Here is a 17,380-nt window from a genome sequence, read left to right as displayed (position 1 = left end):
GAGCTCTAGTGAGGGCCCCGCTACCTAGGCTGAGTCTGAACCTGACTGTCCATCAGCCTCTTAATTGGGTTCTTTGTTTCCAGTCCAAATTCTCCACCATGCTTAGGGTGGTCTTCTAAAACATCCTCCACCATCATGTTGGCTGGGGCATTTTGAGTTCCAAGTGACAGAACCTCAAAACAAATAGGCTTGAGCTCAAAGGCATTTGGCACATGTAACTGCGAAGTCCAGGGGTAGATTTTAGCTGTGATCACAATTGTGTTCCAGCAATGGAATGAGGCATTTATCTGTTCTCTCCACTCGGTTCTCTTCTGTTTGCATTATTTTCAAGCAAATTTGCCGCCAAATGGTGGCGAGGATGACCCCATAGCTCTAGGCACAAGTCACCCATCCCCGGAGGAACTGAGAACCCCAATTCTTCCCCAACAGTTCTAGCAACCCCCTAGGTTCTTTTTGGATTCATTTTGGCCAAGTGCCCATAGGTGATCCAATCGAGGTATGGGGGAAGGGATATGTGTTCAGCCACCCAGTATGTTACCTTTTCTTTGAGCACCCTGATTTCATTGGGGGACTCATTTCACCCCATTAGTTGCCCCCGATGTACAGTGGGCAGGTTCCCAGCCTGGTCATTTGGATTCCTTGGATCTGGAACTCAGTGGTGCAGAGACATAAACATGGCTGTAGCATATTGCTTCTGGAGGTTGTGCCTTGATGAGCTGCCTCAGTTCTGATTCTTCCCCACTCAGCTCCTCCATATCTTTTTTTTTTTAATTAATTAACTTTTGGCTGCATTGGGTCATCGTTGCTGTGCGCGGGCTTTTCTCTAGTTGAGGCGAGCGTGGGCTACTCTTCATTGTGGTGCATGAACTTCTCATTGTGGTGGCTTCTCTTGCTGCGGAGCATGGGCTCTAGGCTCACGGGCTTCAGTAATTGTGGTACGCGGGCTCAGTAGTTGTAGCTTGCGGGCTCTAGAGCACAGGCTCAGTTGCTCTGCGGCATGTGGGATGTTCCCAGACCAGGGCTCGAATCCGTGTTTCCTGCATTGGTAGGCGGATTCTTAACCACTGCACCACCAGGGAAGCCCCTCCATATCCCTTTAACACTTTCTAAGTTAGCTATAGGACAGCTCTGTCACTTGCAACCAAAGATTCCTAACAGCCCAACCTGGGTCACATGCTCTGGGTGTATGTGTATGCAGGGGGTGCAAGCCCAGTCTCATATAAACCAAAAGGACTGAGGGGAGTCTACCCAAAGGAAACATGGGGTGCTTTTGTACATGCTAGGGAGACACCCTGACACAACCACCTACAACCCTGCAGGACTGCCCCACCCTCCAGATGAGACCCCGCATCTTAACACAGCTTTCAAAGCCCAGGATGGCAGAGTCTCGCTGACCTCCGCTCCAGCCACTACCCCACGTTCAGCCATCCTAAACCACTAGAGGCGCTAGACCATCCGTCTCCTCCCCTGGGAACATCTGATTCTGTATCCTGGAGGGTACCACTTGACACCTTTGTGGCAAGGGGCCTCCCCTGTTTGGTGTTGGCCCCCAGTCCCAGCATCATCTCTGCTACAGTGCTGATCACACTGGGTCCCACTGTCCCCACGTCTGCTTGCCTACCAGACAGAGCTCGAAGCTGGCAGGGGCCTCATTTCCATCTGGGTCCCCCAGCTCTTACCATAGGGCTGGATGGAGGAGGTGAACTTGGGCAAGGCTTGTTAAGAAGTGAATTCTGGGAGTTTTCTCTGCCAAGCATCCACTGTGGTAAGAACTTTAGGGTGGGTTGAACCCTAACCAAGAAGTTCCTACCTAGCCTAAGGGGAGTCTGGTGGGAGGTCTGGACCCACCCGGCTACCTGGCACTCATTTACCCTCGCACACCTGCCCAGAGCTGGGCTGTGGCTTCTGCACACTAATACCTATCTCCCCCCACCACCCACAAGAAAGCCTGGAGCACCTCAGGCCCCAACCTCTCACCTCCAGCTTCTTCATCTTCAGCTGGCTTCCTCTCCAAACTGCAATGGCCGCTCACCAGCTGGAAGACCTAGGTAAGGCCCTCTCCCTACCCCATTTCCCTCAAGTCAATAGAAGCAGCGGTGTGCACTCCACATACCAAGAGCTAGGCCGCCACCAGAGGCCCCTTCAAAGTTGGTACTTGGAACCTTGACTTGTCCTTAAGATAGCCATCAGCCTGACCCCCAGCACCCACATACCCCCAACAGGCAAGAGTCCTGCCAGTGACCCAGGGGCTCAAGGGGGTGACTGGCTACTTAGTTGGATTCTCATAGATGCCCAGTGAGGCGATGGGTATCACACCCAGCTTTCCAGACGAGGGAAGGGCCTATGCAAAGGCAGCTTGGCAAGTGGCCAGGCTAGTACTTGAACCCAGAGCTATCCAACTGCAAAGCTCATGTGGCCTCTGTGGCACTGGGTACCCAGCCCAGAGGCAAGGAACAAACACTTATGGTGGTTACAGAGCATCCCTGGGGGGCTGGGGCCACTGGGATGCTACAGACCAGGAAAAGACTTGTGAAGTCTGGGACAGACTTGTGGTCAACAGGCTGCCACTCCCAAGTCTCTGCACAGGTGGAATGCTCCCCAACTTCCTCTGTCCCCCAGGTGAATGTCTCCTTCAAGACCTGGCTCAACTGCTACCTTCAGAGAATCTTCCCTGATGGCCACATGGCTGGTCTCCACCCACCTTGCCACAGCCTAACTTCCAGCATCACCAGTGTCTGTCTCTGCCCAGCCACATTTCCTGCTTCAAAGGCAAAGCAGAGGAATGGCTCTAACACATGTGTACTGGCCCTGGGCAAATCACACAGCAGGTGTCCAGGTAAGACAGACTGGGCAGGTGCTCCTAACTGGCAGGTGTCCAGGTAAGACAGACTGGACAGGTGCTCCTAGCTGGCAGGTGTCCAGGTAAGACAGACTGGGCAGGTGTTCCTAACAGCAGCTCCCACCTTACTCCCCAGGCCGCTCCAAACCCACGAGCGGCAGCCAGGCCACCTTGGCCTCGGAGGGGATACTGCCAGCTGAGCCCACCTCTCCAGCACAGGCCCACACCCTAGTGGTTCCAGAGCCAGACCCATACCTAGCGGGGACCCAAGGCTTCTTTTCTGAGGCCTCAACCTGCTGAGGAAGCTGCTGGGCCCAGAGGCCACCAAAGCCTGGCTGCCTGGAGAGGCTACCCCAAGATCGGCCCTGGGGGCCCTTGGGCCTTGCTGGAAGGGCAGCCGCCACTATCCCCACTTCCAATCTCTTTCCACTTCCAGCAGGGCCAGGGAAGCAGGAAGACCCCTGGACCACCAGGGGCAAGAAAGAGGCAGGCAGGGGCAGCTGGCCAGGTTTGTGCTCGGACTGTATTCACACAGAGACATGTGGCAGCTTATATTGGACAAAATGGGTAATAAAAATTGGCTTTAAATATGGAAAAACTGGGACCCTGTAATCCCACGCTACCCTAACACTGGGACCAGGATGGCCATCACAGTCCGGGAGGGGCCAGGGCTGGGGCCTAGGGTGCAGGCCCACAGCCTCGCCTGCCCCCTTCTCTCTCTCTCTCTCTCTCTCTCTCACACACACACACACACACACACACCACAGGCACACACTGGGAGGGGTGGATTATTGCTGGGCACATGTGTCTGTTATGAGGGGAGTCTGGAATGTTTGAGGGTTGGTCAGGGACACCCCCACCCCTACCCTTCCCCTGGCCTGGGCTGGGGTGTTTCTGCACGAGGTGTCTTCAGGACAGGGCCCAGCACAAGGGACGAGGTGACCTGGGAGCTGGAAGGCAGAGGCAGACCCATCTGGGACAGCCTGGGCAGTGGACTGAGGGGTCCCAGGGTCAGCCCAATCTCTGGTCACACTTTGGCACAGGCCTAGGGGACAGAAAGGTCCCAGATCCAGCTCTGACAGGTGCTGAGAAGGGACAGTATTGGGCCCCAGAGGTGGCGGCCTAAGCCCAGGGCGGCAGGGGCAGGCACGAGTCTCACTCGGAGGTCGGCGGTGGCAAGCACAGTGCTGGGGGCCCAGGGGCCTGGCCTGGCCCAACCTCGCCCGTCTGAGCTGGGCCTGAGGTGCCTGGAGTGTGGCAGCAGCCCCTCTGCCGGCTCCAGCGTGGGTCTTAAGAACGCTCTGGTTGCTATATACATTCGTACAAAGACATAAATACAGAAAGCCCCGAGCTCCACAGACAAGAGCTGAAGGGACGCACCTTTGTCCCAGGGACAGTCCAGGCCTTGCCAAACTCAGCCAGACCAGGGGCTGAGGGGCAGAGGGCACTGGGGACAGCTCCGGCTGTGTTCCCCAGGCCACAACTTGAGTGGACAATGGGGAAGACCACTGTGCAAAACTGTAAACAGCGCTTGGAGTAGCTGCTACCGCCAACCGCCCGGCGGGGCCTCAGGTTGGGGGCTAGAGGCGGGTGGGGAGCTCGAGGCGGGCGGGAAGCTCTTCCTCACTGTCGCTGCAGTTCCCACAGCAGTCCTGGAGGGCGGGGAAGACACGGAGGGAGAGAGGCAGAGCAGGCGCAGTTAGCTACCAGGGCCGTCACCTGGGCCGGCCCTGCCAGGCAGACCAGGAGCTCCGTGCTCCAAGGAGGGGGCTCCCCACGAGGAGCCCAGAGCAGCAGCTCAGGCCAGACATGTGTGGACATCAGTGCAGAGGCTGCTGGCAACAGGCTGAAGTGAGGAGGACCAGGTAGATCCCAGGCTCTGCCAGGGCCCTCTCCCCTGGGGCCGGTGGAGGCAGGGCATGGGGAGACAGATGGCTAAGCAAGGCTAGCAGCTTGCAGGTGCTGGGCACGGAAGCAGTGGGGAGGGGGAGGTAGGGAGCGGGCACCAGACTTCTTTCGCCCACATCTCGCCTCTGCCATGGAAGGGCTGTCTGTGGCTCCCCAAGGCCGGGCAGCAAGGCCAACCCATGGGGAGCCCACACTGCTCACCTCTGGAAAGAGAAAAGAGGCCGTGAGCCCAGCCGGGGGTGGGGGACAGGCGGGAATGAGGCCAGAGACCCTGGGCACCGCTGACATGGCTGGAGGATGCCTACTCCCCGCGCATGCAGGCACCGGCTCTGCCTCCCACCCACCGTCCCCTGGAGCAAGGTGGGAGACCCAGGTAGGACACTGCTGGGGGTTACCTGGCGACTGAAGAGCCTCTGCAGCAGTCCCTTCTTTGGGGGTGCAGGTGGCTGGCCCTTCCAGTCCAGGTCTGGGGGAACCGAGCCATCCAGCCCGAAGACATTCAGCTCCTGGAAGCACTCGGTCTCCACCATCTGCCACAGAACAGGTAGCTGTGAGTACTGACCCCAAGGGTGCCCCTCTGGAGCCCACCCCATCAGCTGGGCAGGTCCCCACCTCATTCTGCCAGGGGATGGACACACTGCCCGTGGCAAATTTCTGGTAGAAGTCCTGGTCAGTGGCTTCCAGCTCCACACCCTTAACTGTGGAGAACTGTTCGATATCCAGAACATCCTTGCAGTAAATGGCCTGGGGCTGGGGGGACAGAGGCAGTGGTTAGACAGGAACACCACACACACCCCTCCTCGACAGGAGGGCAGCTCAACCCTGAGCTGGGGCTGGGTTTGCCCTGACCCTTGCAGCTTCCTGGTTTGCAGGTGCCCCCAGTGTTTACAGCAGCACTATTAACAATGGCCATGACATGGAAGCAACCTAAGTGTCCATCCACAGATGAGTGGGTAAAGAAGATGTGGCATATGTATATAAATAATGTACAGTGGAATATTACTCAGACATAAAAAAGAATGAAATAATGCCATGTGCAGCAACATGGATGGACCCAGAGATTATCATACCAAGTGAAGTAAGTCGTACAAAGACAAATATATTGGGCTTCCCTGGTGGCTCAGTGGTTGACAGTCTGCCTGCCGATGCAGGGGACACGGGTCCGTGCCCCGGTCCGGGAGGATCCCACGTGCCGCAGAGCGGCTGGGCCCGTGAGTCATGGCCGCTGAGCCTGTGCGTCCGGAGCCTGTGCTCCACAATGGGAGAGGCCACAGCAGTGAGAGGCCCGCGTACCGCCAAAAAAAAAAAAAAAAAAAGACAAATATATTTAACATGACATCACTTATATGTATGACATCACTTATATGTGGAATCTAAAAAAATGATACAAATGAACTTATTTACAAAACAGAAACAGACTCACAGACAGAGAAAACAAACTCATGGTTATCAAAGAGGAAGGGGGGAGGATAAATAAGGAATTTGGGATTAGCAGATATATTTTACAATATATAAAATAGATAAACATCACAGTCTTACTGTATAGCGTGGGGAACCATATTCAATCCCTTGTAATAAACTACAATGGAAAAGAATCTGAAAAAGAATATGTATACACACACATATACACATATATACATCTGTACATATATATATATGAATCACTTTGCTGTACACCAGAAACTAATACACAACATTGTAAATCTACTACACTTCCAAAACAAAACAAAACACAAGTGCCCCATGCACTTCCTGAGCATGGCAGTCCCTTCTCTCTGAGGCCCAAGTTCCCCTCTAAACTGGGGCTCATTATCCCTCACTGCTCACTGCCTGACAAGGCTGCAGAGCTGACCCACGGTGGCCAAACAGCCCCCACAGTGCCATACGGAATCAGCAACAGGCACCCCCCTCCACCTGTATACAGCTGTCTAGGTGCAACTGGTGAGGGCAGCGCAGACTGAATCTCAGCTGGGTACTCCATGCGGGGCCTGGAGCTGATAGGTCCTCTGTCCTGGGATGTCCAATGGCATATTCCATCCCCTTCTGCTTCACAGCCAACCAAAGGATTAGAACATTCCTCCCACCTCTCTGCGCCCCCAGCCCTCTGCCAGGAGCCCACCTCACTCCAGAAGGCCACTTCTTTTTTCATCGTTACATTTTTTTCTAAGTCCTACTGTTAAGGATGTCAAAATATTATCATGTAAAATCATACAGCCGCTTTTTGGAAAAGTCTGGCAGTTCCCCAAAAGGTTAAACATAGCGTTACCATATGAGCCAGCATTCAACTTCTAGGTGTATGTCCCAGAGAAATGAAAACATATGTCCCCACAAAAACTTGTATGTGAATGCTCAAAACAGCATTATTCATCATAGCCCCAAAGTGGAAACAACCCTAATGTCAATCAACTGATGAACAAACAAAATATGTCATATTCATACAATGGAATATTATTCAGTCATAAAAAAGGAATGCAGGACCAATAAATGCTACAACATTGGTGAACCCTGAAAACAGTATGCAAAGTGCAAAAAGCCAGTCACAAAGGACCACATATTATATAATCCCATTAATATGAAATGTCCAGAATAGGCAAATATAGAGAGACATAAAGTAGATTAGTAGGGATGTCCCTGGTGGCGCCACAGTTAAGAATCTGCCTGCCAATGCAGGGGACACGGGCTCGAGCCCTGTTCCGGGAAGATCCCACACGCCGTGAAACAACTAAGCCCATGCACCACAACTACTGAGACTACACTCTAGAGTCCGTGAGCCACAACTACTGAAGCCTGCATGCCTAGAGCCTGTGCTCTGCAACAAGAGAAGCCACCGCAATGAGAAGCCCGTGCACCACATCAAAGAGTAGCCCCTGCTTGTCGCAACTAGAGAAAGCCCGCGCACAGCAACGAAGACACAACGCAGACACACACACACACACACAAAAGGTCGAAGAGTGGATGCCAAGGGCCAGGGGAGGGGAGAATGGGGAATGACTGCTAATGAGTATGGGGTACTTTGGGGGGAGGGGTGATGAAAACGTTCTAAAATTGATTGCGGTGATGGTTGCACAACCTGACTATGCTAAAAGCCATTTAATTATATCCTTTCAAGGAGTGAGTTGTATGGTATATGAACTCAATAAAGCTGTTAAAAACTATATCATCATCAAGCACATTTTTCATCTGCTGCTTCTAAAAAAAGTCAAACTCCAGGGCACTGATTTTCAAGGTTGGTGTGCAGGGAAGGAGGAGTAAACTCGAGTGGCAGGGCCAGCCCTGAGGCAGGCTGCCGGAAGTCAGGCTCTCAGTTCAACTGCCCACAGCAAGGCTAAAACCGTGGGTTGCTGGTGAGACCCACCTACAAGATGCAGTTCTGCAGAGGCAGCAGCCCACTAGGTGGCCTCCCACTCCCGATCCTGCTCTCCTGCTCTGTGGCCCACACCCCCACCTCACATTCTTGCTCCACGTTCCCTGCACATGCTCATGCCAACTACACTGGCCTTCACTGCTGTTCCACCTCTCAAGGCTGGTCCCTGTACTAGGATCTTAATGCCTGGCTGCTCCTTCTCCCTGGAATGCTCATGCCCCAAATCCTGGTACAGCTCTGTCCTTCACGTATTTTAGGCTTCTACTTAACCAACAGCTCCTCAGAGACCATCCTGTCTAGAAATACTCCCACCTCCCCACAACTCTTTTTTCACTTACTGGTTTATTTTGCTGTGTCTTCCCACTAGAACATGAAGGGAGGACTGGGTCCTGTTGACTCTATTAATTCTGAGGTCTGGTACATATGGGCACTCAGAATATTTGTTGAATGTGTAAACAATCACGTGCATGGTTGACAGCCACCAACCTGGCCTGCCCATCACCTACCTTCCTCCCCCGTGTTCCTGGTGAACTGTCAATCACAGGTCCCAGTCCTTTTACACATGAGAGGGGGGGCAAGCACGTGATCTAATCTTGGCCAATCAGAACCTTCCCTATGACTTTATACAGAGAAGCCTGAATTCAGTGGGAGAACAGTCAACAGGCTGCAGCAGAGCCAAGAGATGGAGTCCTGACAACATGGTATGAAACCCTGACATTGGCCCTACTCTGGGACTTTCTGGCCAAATGAACCAATAAGCTCCATGTTGGGCGTAAGTTTGAGTTGGGCTTCTGCCACTTAGAATTTGATGACTCGAGGATGTTTCTGCCAGGAGGATGCCTGACCCACTGAGATGCTCAGTAAATGAGTGAGACTCTGCAGAGGGGAGTGTCCTGCTCCCAGACAGGAGGTCAGCATTGCCAGGTGTAGTGGGCAGCAGATATTTTGCCAGCCCAATGGGCCTTTCCCCTGCTGGCAAGGCATCTTAGTTTTCCTTTGGGAAACCGATCTCCCACCACTGGCAGTGGCTCAGGTGGGTATAGGATCCAGGTGTGGCTGCTGAGGGGCCTCTGGGCAATCAGGCAATGAGCATCAGCCTCAGGCCTTGTTTTTCCTTTTCGGACTTCTTTTGAAATTATTGGGCAAGAGGCACTCTCTGTCTTCTAGGGTGGCTGAGCTGTTAAGATGTAGGCCTGCCACACCCTGGGGACAGCTGCCTGAAAGAGAAGCCTGCACACTGACCAGTAGTGGTCAGAGAGAGGAAGACGGAATTCCTGCAACATTGTTGGAGCCCTGGATCGGGTGGGCCAAAAGCAAGGCCTCTCCCACAGCTTTTCATTTTTCTGAGCCCGGTGAATTCTGTTTTGCTGGTTAACACACTTGAGTTTTCTAACACTTGCAATGAGGGTGTCCCAACCAATCCTCCAAGAGCCCCCAACCCTTCCCGCTCACCCCTGCCCCCCAGCCAGGGCTTGGCCCTGCCCTCGGCAGGAGGGGGCAGCACTCACATCAGGCTTGAAGGGTGGTTCTAGCATGCCGGCTCCCAGCCGCTTGAAGTTCAGCTTCTTGAAGAGGGGGTGCTCCTTCACCTCGCGGGCACCGCCCCCCCCACACCCCAGGCGCTCAGCAGGGTCCTTGCAGAGGAGCTACAGCAAGGCAGGGTGGTCAGGGTAGCCCCGGGAGAGGCGCCCCCAGCCCCAGCCCTGGCCGGTTGGGCCTCCTGCTGGCTGCTGTACCTGGGAACAGAGCGAGCGGGCCTGCGGGGAAAAGTGCTCTGAGTACTCCTCGGGCACCTCCTTTACCAGCCGCTCCACCTCCTCCCGCTTGATCTTCTTTTTTCTCTGCTGGAAGGGTGACTGGCCTGCGATCATCTCGTACAGGAGGCAGCCTAGCGCCCACCAGTCCGGGCTGAATGTGTACCGTTCGTTCTTCACCACCTCTGGGGCTGGGAGGGACAGCACAGGAGTTAAGGCGGGGCAGGAGGCGGAATTGTGCCCCGGGGCCCCAGGAATGCCCAGCATGCATGTCAAGGTGGGGTAACCAGCTCAGACACCCACTGGCACCACCCAGGCAGGCAACATCAGCAGCCCGGTGGGGACTGAGGTGAGTTGGAGAGCACACATCCCATCAAAGTGCGCTGGTATGGCCCTGCAGGGGGCCACGTCTTCTGACTTTTCAAGAGAAGTCAGAAATCCGTATTTTTAACATGAAGCTGTCTGGGTTATCAAATGTTGGCAATCAATTCAGATTGTTTGAAAAACAATTTGATTTAAACACAGATGGAGGCCAAATTAGGCCTAGTGTGGCTGCCAGTTTGCAACCTCTAGATTTAATATCAAAGAGAGGAAAGAAGACAGCAACTGATTTGCTGGATAGCTACTGCCTGCCAGGACAGGCAGGTAGGGATTTTTGCCTCTACTACCTCTTTTCATCTTCAAGGCAACCCTGGGAGTAGGTGATGATCACTTTACAGTCAGGGAAAGTGAGGCTGGGAGAAGCAGAATGTCCGGCCCGAGGACACATAACAAGGAAGAGGTGGAGCCCATAGCTGGAGCTCTGTCTATTGTGTCACATGGTCCTAAGGGGAATTTGGGGCCACATCTTGGCCTCCGCCACAGATGGGCACTCCCACTTCTAGCATGGGCAGGTCTCGGGAGTGGAGAGCCGGGGCCATGGAAACAGGTATGAGGCCCTTGTCTTTCACTGGTAGCCACCTGTAGGCCCAGCCAGTAGGAGTAGCTCAATGAATATGTAGTGAGTGAATGCTGTGGATTCACAGTGTGTGGGGCCCTGGCTGAGTCTTGGTCTCCTCATCTATAAAAGAAGAACATCAGCTCTTTCTATTTCCTGAGGTACAGGAGACTTCCCAACAGGGGTGGTGGGACTGGGCCCAAGACAGATAGAGGACCCAGGAGGCTGGCGGGCCAGGGGGAAGGGAGACTCACCCATGTAGCCCACAGTGCCCACACGGCCTTTGATCGTCTGGCCCTCAGGTACGTGCACTGCCAGCCCCAGGTCGGAGATGCGGATGTGACCTGAATGTGGATGGAGAAGCAGGGAGGCCCGTTAGGCAGGTGGGCCAGACCTCCCCCATGCCTCTCCCACCCTTTGTGGCCCCTCACCCACCGTGGTCATCTAGTAGGATGTTCTCTGGCTTTAGGTCCCTGTGGGGAGAGAAGGGCAGGATCAGATGCTGCTCAGTTTGCCCAGCAGCCAGACAGGGCCACCCCCTCCTAGCTCGCTCACCCCCTAGGATGGGATGTGCAGCAAGGTGTGGGAGCCTTTTGTTGCCAGAAGACAGACAGCCCTGCCTTCCCTGGCAGCAGCCCCAACCTGAGGGAGCAGATGAAGGATCTATGCAGCCAGGACTCCTGGGACTCGCTAGGCAAGTGGAAGGCAGTTCCCACTCAGAGGGAAGCTTCCCAGACATCACCAGCAGCTTTGTTCACCTCTAGTGCTCTCCCTCCACTCTGGTGGCTAACTCTACCTTTTCCATCTGTCAAATGAGGCTACTCATCCATCTCCTCATGGAGCTGTTGTGAGGCTCAAATGAAATCATCACCAGTAATAGTAGTAAGAGGAGCTCTCCACTACCGAGTTCTATGTACTTTACAGCATTATCTCATTCATTCCCTACAACAACCTGAGAAGCAGGAGTTATATATAGTCTTTGCTTCCCAGGAAAGAAAATGGTGTTGTGAGCAGGGAGCTGAGTGGCCAAGGTCACAGAGTGAGAGAGGGGCGACAATGCCGGGATTCACACGTGGTCAACCAGACCCCAGAGCCTGGGTTCTGAGCCTCTCAAGTCTGCCTAGTGTGGGTGAGTGTGGAGTCCCCAGCCAGAGCCCAGACAGACTTGCGCCTGCAGTGACAGCCCCAGCACACCAACATCTCTCTGCAGCCTCCACCCAAGCCCAGTTGCGGCCCCTGGCCAGGAGGGCCACACCCCTGCACCTGTACACGATGCGTTCCCGGTGCAGGTCCTCCAGGCCGCAGCAGATCTCTGCTGCGTAGAAGACGGCCCGAGCCTCAGGGAAGCCAGCCTGGCCCATGTGGTAGATGTGGAACTTGAGGTCGCCTCCGTTCATCAGCGTCAGCACCAGGCACAGCGCGTCCTTGGTCTCATAGGCGTAGGCCAAGCTCACCTGTGACCAAGAGGGTCCGAGCCCTGAAGCAGGGGCCATGGGCCACCTGGTGGGGGGGCTGGTGCCAGCCGCCCGAAAAATCCTTCTTAGAACCACTCCCTGGGGCCCAGCCTGCTCCCTAGGCCAGGTGTCAATTTCCCAAACCCACCCTTCCCAGGCATCTCTGAGGACAAGGGAGGCAGTTGTGCCTAGAGGGGGCCTGTGGCAGGGAAGAGATCTTAGTCCAGCGAGTGGGGAGAGCAGGCGTGGCCAGGGGAAAGGGAAGGGTCTCCTGTCTGTACTTACTACAAACCTACTGTTCACTTTCTCCAGGATCTGCTTCTCATTGAGGGCCATGGCCTCCCCTTTCCTCTTCTTGATCCGCTTCTTCTCCAGCTTCTTGCAGGCGTACATCTTGCCTGTTGCCCGCACCTGGCAGGCACATACCTGTAGCCAGGGTAGATGGGGCAAATGGGGACCAGCTGTGCCCTTCCTGGGGGTACAGGGGCTCAAAGGGGGAAGGGGCTTGTCAGGGTCCACCCTACCCCACCTCTGCACTCTGCTGGGCTCTGGCCTGGCCACTCACCTCCCCAAAGCCACCTTTGCCCAGGACTCGGTACTGCCTGAAGGTGTTTTTGGTCACTGGCTGCCTGTGGACAAGGGGTTGGGGATCAAACACTAGCTGATCAGGGGCCTGACGCCCATGAGAGCCCCCACAATCTGGCCTGGCCCAGCCCAGCCCAGCCTTCAAGGAGCTCACCTTTCCAGCCACTTCCACTGCAGGAAACGGTTGAAGTAGATGCTGTCGAGGTAGTCGGTATAAGGGGCCACACTCAGGTACTCGTGGGTCAGCCTATCGAGAAGACCCAGCCCACTGGTCAGCCCCTGACACCCCAAGTTCTTGGCTTGATGGGCCAGGCCCCCTGTTGTGTGTATGCTCAGCCTGAAACGCAGCATCCTCAGCCAGCCCTCTTGCTAACCCACCTAGGTGGGAGACATGCATCCTGGCTGAAGCCCAAGAGGCTACAGAGAGGGGAGGCAACCTGCCCAAGGTCACAGAGCTGGCGCAAGGCTGGGGTGAGGGGCTGAGCTCCCTCACCACCTGCTGAACTGTTCACAGCCTTCTGGGTCCACAGAAACCCACCCGTCAGGACACGATTCTCAGCCTATGGGCAGGGAGAGGCTTACCGGGTGAGCTCCTGGAAGAGGTCTTTGCAGGGCCCCTGCTCCAGCCGCTGGGCACAGTTAGTCACCAGTTGCCGGGGGACGTCAGGGATGAGGTCGGGACCCTAGGGACAAGCCACAGACAGGTCAGTGCAGGGGCTCCCTTGGCCAGCCACCCACTCCCAGGGCAGAGACCTCGGGACTGTGCTGGGGTGGCTATGGGCTGGAGGTGCGCCAGCCTGCCCAGTTGCTGAACTTGGTTTCTGCTGTTCCCCTTGAGGCAGAGTGAAGCAGAGCTGCTGGCAGGCTGCAGGGTCCAGAGCCCCAGCCCACCCTCCTGGGCTCCATGCCTGCAATGCTGCCTGGTGAGCCTGGAGCAGCTCCAGGGCACTCTCTGCCTGAGCTGTGGTCAATCCTCTCCCCATCACTGAGCTCTACCCGCTGCCATCATCCCTCCATCAGTGCTCACTTACCGTGTGGCTCAGAAAATTCTGCATTAGCCGCCACCCACACTCCTTCCGCTTCTCATCAGGGGTCACTTCATAGTCAGCCTGCGGGGTGGGAGGCAGAGAAGCTTGGGGTTTGGGTACAGCAACAGGTGTGGGGAGATGGGGCACATGTGGCCCGGGACCTCTGCCCACCCTTGGTGTTGGGCTGGGCTGCACTCACCACCCCGTCCAGGAAGGCAATGCAGCGGGTCAGCTCGGGCCTCGTGGCGCAGAACTCTCGGAATAGCAGGCGCCCGATGGGCTGCCGCTTGCACAGGCTGTGGTAGTCACACTCTGCAGGCAGGGGTGGGAGCTGTTGGATTTCTGGACCTGGAGCCCACCGGCAGGGCACTCCTGTCCACACCACCAGGCCCGGGGCCCTAACAACAGCTTCCAGCCCTGCAGTATGGCAGCCATTGTCTCCTTTAGAACCCTCACCACAGCAATGAGGTGGCACTACTGTTACTGCCATCATAGCTTGGGACTCCGAGGCCCAGAGAGGATAAGTGATTAGCCCAAGGTCACACAGCCAGGAGTGTGGCTCCAGAGCCGGGGTCCTCACTTCCAGCCGCTGTCTCCTGGTTCACACCACTTGCATACGTCACAGTTGGGGTTGGGTGTGGTCTGTGAGGTTCCGGCCCGGCTTGGGCCCGGCCCACACCTGCTGACTGCCTGGCGAAAGTGTGGGAGGAAGCTGTGGCTTCCGGCGAGCTCGAGGCTAGGCCTCCTTCGCGGCGGTGGAAGCAGCCATGGTGTACTCCTAGCCCACGTGCAGGCCTTCAGAGGGGGCCTGGCCCTTCTCGTTAAGGTTTTGCGGGGCACCTGCAGGGCCAGGCTGGGTGGGGCTGAGCACAGGCCTGGGGCTCCCCGGGCAGTCGGTGAGGGCTGACTCCAGCCCCTGAAGCACCCTCCGCTCCATTCTGCGAGCCCTGCTCACCTGAGGCCCTCCCTTCCGCTGCTTCCCTCAGATCGCCCCCAATCTGACCCCGTCCTCCTCCCCACGCCTACCCCAACCACCCGCTGCTGTCCTATGTGCTCTCTGCCCTCCACCCAGCCCAAGCCCAGGAACTGAAACTGGGTTGGTGGTGCGGCCTCAATTTCTCTGCTCCCCAAAACCCCCAACCCTGCCCCTCCACCCTGAGGCAAGGTCTTGGGGGAGGCCCCGTGGCACCAGCAAGGCCCTCTCACCTCTTCACCCCAGCCCCCGTCTCTACCCAGGTCTCACCAATGTTGAGCCGCAGCTCTTCGCACTGGCTGATATGAGGGAACTGCAGCATCTGACGCCATTTCTTGCTTTTGCCTTTGCGATTCCCGCCACCACCTGTGGAAGCAAACAGGTGCTGGGTCTCGAGTCCCGCCACTGCCGTGCCTCCCCTCCACCCTCAGTGCAATCCAGAGGCCTTCAGGGCCCAGCCTAGGCCCAGTCCACTCTGGGAGGCACCTCGGGCCTTCCTTCCGTGTGCTGCAACATGCCCTCGCTGGGTTCCAGGACAAACATGGGCCCCTAGGCCCACCTGCTAGGGGCTTCTGGGCTGGAAGAGCCAAGAGGGGCATGAGGCCAGCCACTGGGGGAGAGTGGGGTTTCCAGGTAGCTTTGGCAGGCCTCAGCTTCTTCCTACCAGGTAGGAGTTTCCCAGGTGAAGAAAGAGAAGGACACGATAGTGGTGGGAACTGTGTAAGTCAAGGCCCAGAAGGGAGATGTTCCAGGACATGTGGGACATGCCTGAGAGATGCCAGAGGCAGAGGGCAGCCTGGGTCACCAGGTAGGCTCCAGGCCCCTATTACGAGGCCCTGCATCAGAGCTATCAGAGACGCAAACAAAGTGGTGGCAGGAGGGTTGACACTCAGGATCCCTACTCCTGCTTTCCTGGTCCTGCTACCTGCCTCATTTTACCTAGCTGACCCCTCATCTGTAGCTGCTGAGACCAGGGTAGCAGCTCAAATGCCTACAGAGCCAGACAGGTACAGTAAATGTGGGCCAGATGGTAGACAACAGGGAGTGGTGAGGAGTGTGGGAACTGGACCCGGCATGCCGCTTCAAACGGGGGCAGCTGCAGCACAACCACGGCTGACTGCTTGATTGTTACTAGGCAGGAATGCTGGCCCAGTGTGGCCAGCTCTTTTGACTTTTCAAAATCAGCTGAGACTCTGGACTGTTCCATGAAATATTGGTTCCTATATTTTAAAAAACCCACTGCAGCCCAATAAATAAAACATGTTAGAGATCTAGCTAGATGTGGCCTGTGGGCCATGAGGTTGAAAATGGTGGAAGGAGCCTGAGTCTTGGAATCTTACAGACCTGGGTTTGAATCTCCACTTTACACTTCAGGCCCATCACTTGCTCTCTAGGAACCTCAATTTCTCCATGTGTACTTCAGGTCCAGAGCCATCTCCAGAGGTATTGTGATGGTGACCAGGAGAGTCTGTGTCCAGTACCCAGTAGAGCTGTGGCAAGAGGTGGGTCCCAGCTCCAACAACTCAGTGGCAACCTCAGGCCACCACTATCCCTTGCCTGGCCTCAGTTTCCCCAGCCTTGTTTCCATCTGGCCTGGCTGAAGGCAGGTGGTGCAAGAGGAGCCACCGTCTGGGGAGAGGGCAAGGCTGGGTCCTCCAATAGGCTCCCTGACCTAAGCTGCCTGGAAGAGGAAGTGTTGTAGGGTACCCATTGGGAAACCTGCTAGCAGCCCTCCTGCAGCCTGCACCCAGCATACCCCACAGTCATTGCTCCACTGTGAGTGAGCAACAGACCCCCACCCCCCAACCCAGGGCAAGGCCTCCCCAGAAGGGGAACTCCTCCCCCACCTCTCCATCCGCCTGCTACCCCCATCACTTACTTCCTCCTCTCCCTCCTCCCAGCCACATCAAGGCAGCAGCAGAGTCACATGCAAATATCCTGTCCTGGAACTGCCACCAGAGTCAGTGGGGCTCCTCCCCACCCCAGCCTGGTCCCCTCCCCGTGCCTCTGGGGGCCTGGGAAAGGAAGGAGGACTAAGTGAGGGTTCACACCTCCAGTGCTGTCCCACTTCATCCTCATAGCAATCCTTCCAGACCTGGCCCAATTTTATGAGAAAACCGAGGCCCTGAAATGAGGAGTCAATTGGTCCAAGATTACGAAGGCTGGAGGTCCCAGAGTCAGGACTTGAACCCAGCTCCCTAGGACCACAACCCAAGCTCTTCTCCCACCGCAAACATGCCTGGCATCGGGTGTCAACTGAATACATGCAATCCCAAATCACTCAGGGCCTCAGATCACTTGGGAAGCTGGCAAAGGCCTGGGGTCCAAGCTGTCAGCCAGCTCATGAAGTGATTCCAATGCACTCAATCTACAGACCAGGGTTCAAAACTCAGTGACAACTGGGATTTCCTTTAGTTTTCAGGTCCCACCCTCAACCATCCCACAAAAAGAGTTACTGAAGTTCAGAGAGAAGAGACTTGTCTAGAGCCACCCAGGTGAGAGGGACAGAGCCAGGTTGGAGTAAGGATTCTCCAGTGA

General features: G+C 55.9%; 1 protein-coding gene and 1 long non-coding RNA gene across 16 annotated transcripts in view; one reads left to right on the top strand and one right to left on the bottom strand.

Annotated features, from left to right (window-relative positions):
* The first annotated feature begins 1,941 nt into the window (after positions 1-1,941).
* Positions 1,942-3,422, top strand: LOC132517333 (uncharacterized). Its single transcript, XR_009539708.1, has 3 exons — positions 1,942-2,048; positions 2,620-2,836; positions 3,276-3,422. It is a non-coding gene; the product is annotated as an uncharacterized LOC132517333 (long non-coding RNA).
* GRK6 (G protein-coupled receptor kinase 6) overlaps positions 3,345-17,380 on the bottom strand; it is a 15,697-nt gene continuing 1,661 nt past the window's right edge. The window contains exons 2-18 of one of the 15 annotated variants that reach the window (XM_060144303.1): positions 16,187-16,332; positions 15,113-15,208; positions 14,450-14,555; positions 14,069-14,181; positions 13,873-13,950; positions 13,424-13,524; positions 12,996-13,088; positions 12,822-12,885; positions 12,549-12,682; positions 12,066-12,314; positions 11,238-11,275; positions 11,057-11,146; positions 9,848-10,056; positions 9,620-9,757; positions 5,360-5,497; positions 5,143-5,277; positions 3,345-4,493 (exon numbers count right to left, since the gene is read on the bottom strand). In XM_060144303.1, coding sequence (XP_060000286.1) covers positions 4,383-4,493; positions 5,143-5,277; positions 5,360-5,497; positions 9,620-9,757; positions 9,848-10,056; positions 11,057-11,146; positions 11,238-11,275; positions 12,066-12,314; positions 12,549-12,682; positions 12,822-12,885; positions 12,996-13,088; positions 13,424-13,524; positions 13,873-13,950; positions 14,069-14,181; positions 14,450-14,555; positions 15,113-15,208; positions 16,187-16,222 — 1,929 coding nt within the window. In that variant the 5' untranslated portion in view covers positions 16,223-16,332 and the 3' untranslated portion in view covers positions 3,345-4,382. Of the gene's footprint in view, positions 4,951-5,142; positions 5,278-5,359; positions 5,498-9,619; positions 9,758-9,847; positions 10,057-11,056; positions 11,147-11,237; positions 11,276-12,065; positions 12,315-12,541; positions 12,683-12,821; positions 12,886-12,995; positions 13,089-13,423; positions 13,525-13,872; positions 13,951-14,068; positions 14,182-14,325; positions 14,403-14,449; positions 14,560-15,112; positions 15,209-16,186; positions 16,333-17,380 lie in introns of those variants that run through there. The other 14 variants (XM_060144306.1, XM_060144309.1, XM_060144311.1 and 11 more) reach the window with 14 other exon arrangements.

The sequence above is a fragment of the Lagenorhynchus albirostris genome, chromosome 3, assembly GCF_949774975.1.
Source record: "Lagenorhynchus albirostris chromosome 3, mLagAlb1.1, whole genome shotgun sequence".
Taxonomy (NCBI): Eukaryota; Metazoa; Chordata; class Mammalia; order Artiodactyla; family Delphinidae; genus Lagenorhynchus; species Lagenorhynchus albirostris.
This window is presented reverse-complemented; position numbering and strand designations above follow the sequence as displayed.